At 37.1% G+C, this 4,098-nt stretch overlaps 1 protein-coding gene across 2 annotated transcripts in view; it reads right to left on the reverse strand.

Moving 5' to 3' along the window:
- LOC109825416 (filament-like plant protein 3) overlaps window positions 1-3,567 on the reverse strand; it is a 5,651-nt gene extending 2,084 nt beyond the window's left edge. The window contains exons 1-4 of one of the 2 annotated variants that reach the window (XM_020392273.1): window positions 3,411-3,567; window positions 3,181-3,311; window positions 2,209-2,398; window positions 4-1,676 (exon numbers count right to left, since the gene is read on the reverse strand). In XM_020392273.1, coding sequence (XP_020247862.1) covers window positions 4-1,676; window positions 2,209-2,398; window positions 3,181-3,294 — 1,977 coding nt within the window. In that variant the 5' untranslated portion in view covers window positions 3,295-3,311; window positions 3,411-3,567. Of the gene's footprint in view, window positions 1,677-2,208; window positions 2,399-3,180; window positions 3,312-3,410 lie in introns of both variants that reach the window. The other variant, XM_020392272.1, reaches the window with a different exon arrangement.

The raw sequence follows: 4,098 nt of genomic DNA on the forward strand, positions 1-4,098 counted from the left end.
CTGGCTTATCTTTAGTTGGAGCTCCACTTCCTGCTTCATCCTCACTATCTCATCCTTCAAGGTTTGACACTTTGCTGCAAATTCTGCAGACAACTTCCTCTCTCCTTCAATCTTCTCCTCCAGGAACTTACACCTAGTTTCAAGATCTAAAGATAACACCCTTTTCGATTCAGTTTCATTTTCTAAAATTCCAATTTTCTCTCTTAGCTTCTCAGCTTCCAGACTTTCTGACCTGAGCAGAGAGCTCAATTTGTCTTTCTTTGCCTCTAAAATTTCTGTCTTAGATACAAATTCTGCAGATACCGTCTTCTCTATTTCAACATCCTTCTCTAAAATTCCCATTTTGTCCCTTAGCTTCTCAGCCTCAATATGTGCATCCTCAAGCTGAGACCTTAATGCCTCTCTCTGCTCCTCTAAAGCATTCACCTTTGCTGTAAACCCTGAAGACAGCCTTATCTGCTCCTCAAGCTTTTCTCCTAGTGAAATTATTTTATTTTCTGCTGACATGAGTTTCGATTCCAGTTCTATTTTCTCAGCCTCGACTGCCTCCATATTCTTACATTTAGCTGCAAGTTTAGAGGATAAAGTCCTCTCCTTCTCAACTTCCATATTTGCTGACACAAGCTGAGCCTCCAGCTGCTCTTTCTCTAAAATTAAGGCCTCAATATTCTGACAACTAGTTGATATTTCTGCAGCCTTTCCTTCTAATTGCCTCACTTCCTCTCGAAGCTTTTCAACTTCGAAGTTCATTGTTTCAAGCTGAGCTTCCAGTTCCTTTTTCTTTGACTCTAGGGACTCTACTTCCATCTCCAAAGTATGCTTTGAGCCATTAGCAGAGTTTAGTTGTCGTTGCATCTCATTCAACTTAGTCTCAGCAACTATCAACCGCTCCTGTGAAATATTGAGCTGATCTCCAGTTTCAGCCAAAACCATCTCCATGTCTTGTTTCTCAATAGCCAGTGCATTTATCTCGCATGTTAAAGCATCAAATTCAGCCATTGATGGGTTTCCTTTAGAGGCCCTACGATCGGCCTCAGGCAACGCTGCGACCCTTTCCATCTCAAGAAAATCATCCATCAAGTCAATCTCAACCGAAGAAGTGAGATTTCTACTGAGAACCTTTCGAGCTGAGGCATATGAATCAGGACAGTTGAGCTCTTTAAGTGGAGATGATCTCTTCGCAGATGCCTGTAGTTTTCGGCACTCAGCTTCCAGCTTAGAGACTTTCTTTATGCTCTCTAGGCGCTGCTTGCTGGCAGTTTCAGCTGCCCTAGTGCTCAATTCCATCTCTATGGTCTTCATCTGGAGCTTATCAAATGTGGTAAGGAGCTCAGCCTTTAGATTTGAATTCTCTTTCTCAATTGCTTGGAGTTTTAGTTGAAGATCATGCTCCATGAAAATGGTGGCTTCAGCTTTTCTGGCTTCCAGTTGTGCTTGGAGCTCAGTGATATGAGTTTCGAGTTCAAGCTTTAGGCATTCCCAATCATTGGTCTTTTTAATGAGGGTTTCTTGAAGTTTTTGTTCTTGCTCTTCCCTTGATTGCCTAAGTTGCCTGAGGCATTCTTTCAGTGCTGCATCGAGATGGCCAATTCTGTCCTCGAGAGCAGAGTTCTTCTTGGTTGTGGTTTCGAGATGCTGCTTGAGAACTGAAAGCTCCTTTTCTGCCTTTTCCCATCCTACAAAGATTTCAAATAAACCAGTGAACATTAAAATACAGGATGACAAAGATATGAATTGTCTTTTTTGATGAAGATTATATGGTTACATGACAAATATTTATCTGCAAAGAAATATAACAGACCTTTTAAACAAGGCGGTAGCAAAAATATGTTAAGGCATCTATTAATAATTTGTTTTGCCACAATGAATTAACAAGCGCACATCTCACATTTACAAAATCAAGACAAGAAGAAGAAAAGAAAAAAATCTCAAACCGTGCATGATCCGTGTCATGAACCAAGATACTCCAATCATGAACCAGGTTAACTTGGAATCTCAACATTTAGGAAGAGAAATATGTCAAGTATGTCTCATACATAATAAGATCTTATTTCCATTTAATTGAGACCTTCCATGCTTTTATTTACAAAAGAAAAGTGAACCCGCGCAAAGGGATATTAGATTTATCCAATGAATTAGCTGGTAACGAGGAACCTTGCAGTGCCACTATGATGATGGATTATGTAAATTATTAAATTATAGAAATACCTGCGACGGCTTCCTCTGCAACCTTGGCATGTTCTCTCACCAAATCTTCTTTTGCACTGATGCTGAAAAGAGCAGCTGATAATTTCTCATTGAGACTCTTTACAGTTTCATGAACTTCAATTTTCGATGTAACCTCAGGTGACCGAGCATTATTTGGCGAATTTCTAACCGGAGAACCCCTCAATGCCTCCTGGTAAATAACCAGCAAGCCAAGATTATCACTAACAGATCAGGCATGAATTTGACTGGAGAGGTTTTCATTTTATTGTTTCTTCAATAGTAACATTTCTACAGGTAGAAACTTATTTTAGACATCTGATTAAAGAAAAATAAAAGCATTTGGTAAAAAAAAAAATCTTATAGATATACATTCTGATCTATCGGTCGGATGAAAACTAAGGAGGAAAAGAAAGAAAGATCTTGAGGGAAAAAAAATTTAAGGTGCAAAACTAGAAGCTTAAAAGAATGAAAATATATAGCACATAACTATTCGCAAAGATGTACATATATTTAACAAGGAACATCCCAGAAGAACAGGTAACTATATTTTGAGCTGAAAATCCTCAGCTATCACTGATTCCTTGAAAACCTCCAAGAATGCGTAAGTAGATTATATATAAAAAAATAAAGAATAAAATAAGTTTGAGCTAAAAGGTAGCAGATTTTTTTAACAAATCGTGCTACAACAATTTTACCTACGTACGCAAATCAGGAACCCAAATTTCCATGCATTTACCAAACAGACAGAAAAATCATTACAATTCATACTTAGAAAAACAGATAATTAAAATCCCATCCTCTAATCTCAACTCAAAATTCAAGGGAAAGTTCTAAGAACTAAGATACAATAATGCTAAGCCGCACCCTCAATTGTAAGAGTATACTCGCTCTAAATTCAACAAGTATCCAATTTTTTTCTTTCTCGCAAATTTAATTAAACTGAAACCCAAATTTTTTTTTAAAAAACATTACCTGATCATCTGAGTAGCGCTCGGAAATGGAGGAAACTGATCCAGAGCTCTCGGTCTCTCCTCCCGCACTCTTATCTGATGATTTCCTTCTCCAAAGCCAACTCCTTCGATCCATTCTCCGATCTCAAAACCCTAAATTAAAGATGTAATCACCGACGAAAGAAGCTAAAACACCACAAAATTACAAAAAAACGAAAAAACCCATGAATAAAAACCCAAGCTAACACCCACCCATCTCCCAAAATCTGATCTTTCGAAGGCCCAGCTGGTTCAGTCAAGCGATCGGATCATTAAAGAGAAAAAAAGATGATCTCTTTACGAAGGATCGGTCCCTAAAAAAGGGGGGTTTTAAACCCGCGAATGAAGCCGAGAATGTCAAATTGTTTTGTCATGACTTCAACGTGAACGACATTAAATGTTTATTTATATTTACTGTTGCTGTCTTTATTATTTATTATTATCACTTATTATATTATAATATCATTTTACCTATTTGAGAGAGAAAAAAAATGCATCGGAGAAAAAGGAATTGGTGGAAGTGGGACCCGCCACCCCCGCCTTTTCAAAACGGTATCTGTCTTATTCCCGCCCTCGCCAGAGGTTGTGATTTTCATTTAATTTTCGTGTTAGTGATTTAGTTAGGGTGAAAATAAGAGAATTTTATTTATTATTAGTAAATTGCGGACAAGTTGATCATTTTTTAAAAGAACTGATAAGATAATCTTTGACTTAACTAAATATAAGAATTATTAGGATATGATCATCGTGGTTGATGATGTTGAAAACTATATAATTGCGTACTATTTTTAGTATACTATAGTATAATGACATAGGAAGCGCATATATTAATTTGTTTTACAGAGTGAATAAAAATGAAAACATTTTGTTCCTCAAGTTTTTTAAATAACAACAACTAGTG

The sequence above is a fragment of the Asparagus officinalis genome, chromosome 10 (assembly GCF_001876935.1).
Source record: "Asparagus officinalis chromosome 10, Aspof.V1, whole genome shotgun sequence".
Lineage (NCBI taxonomy): Eukaryota > Viridiplantae > Streptophyta > Magnoliopsida > Asparagales > Asparagaceae > Asparagus > Asparagus officinalis.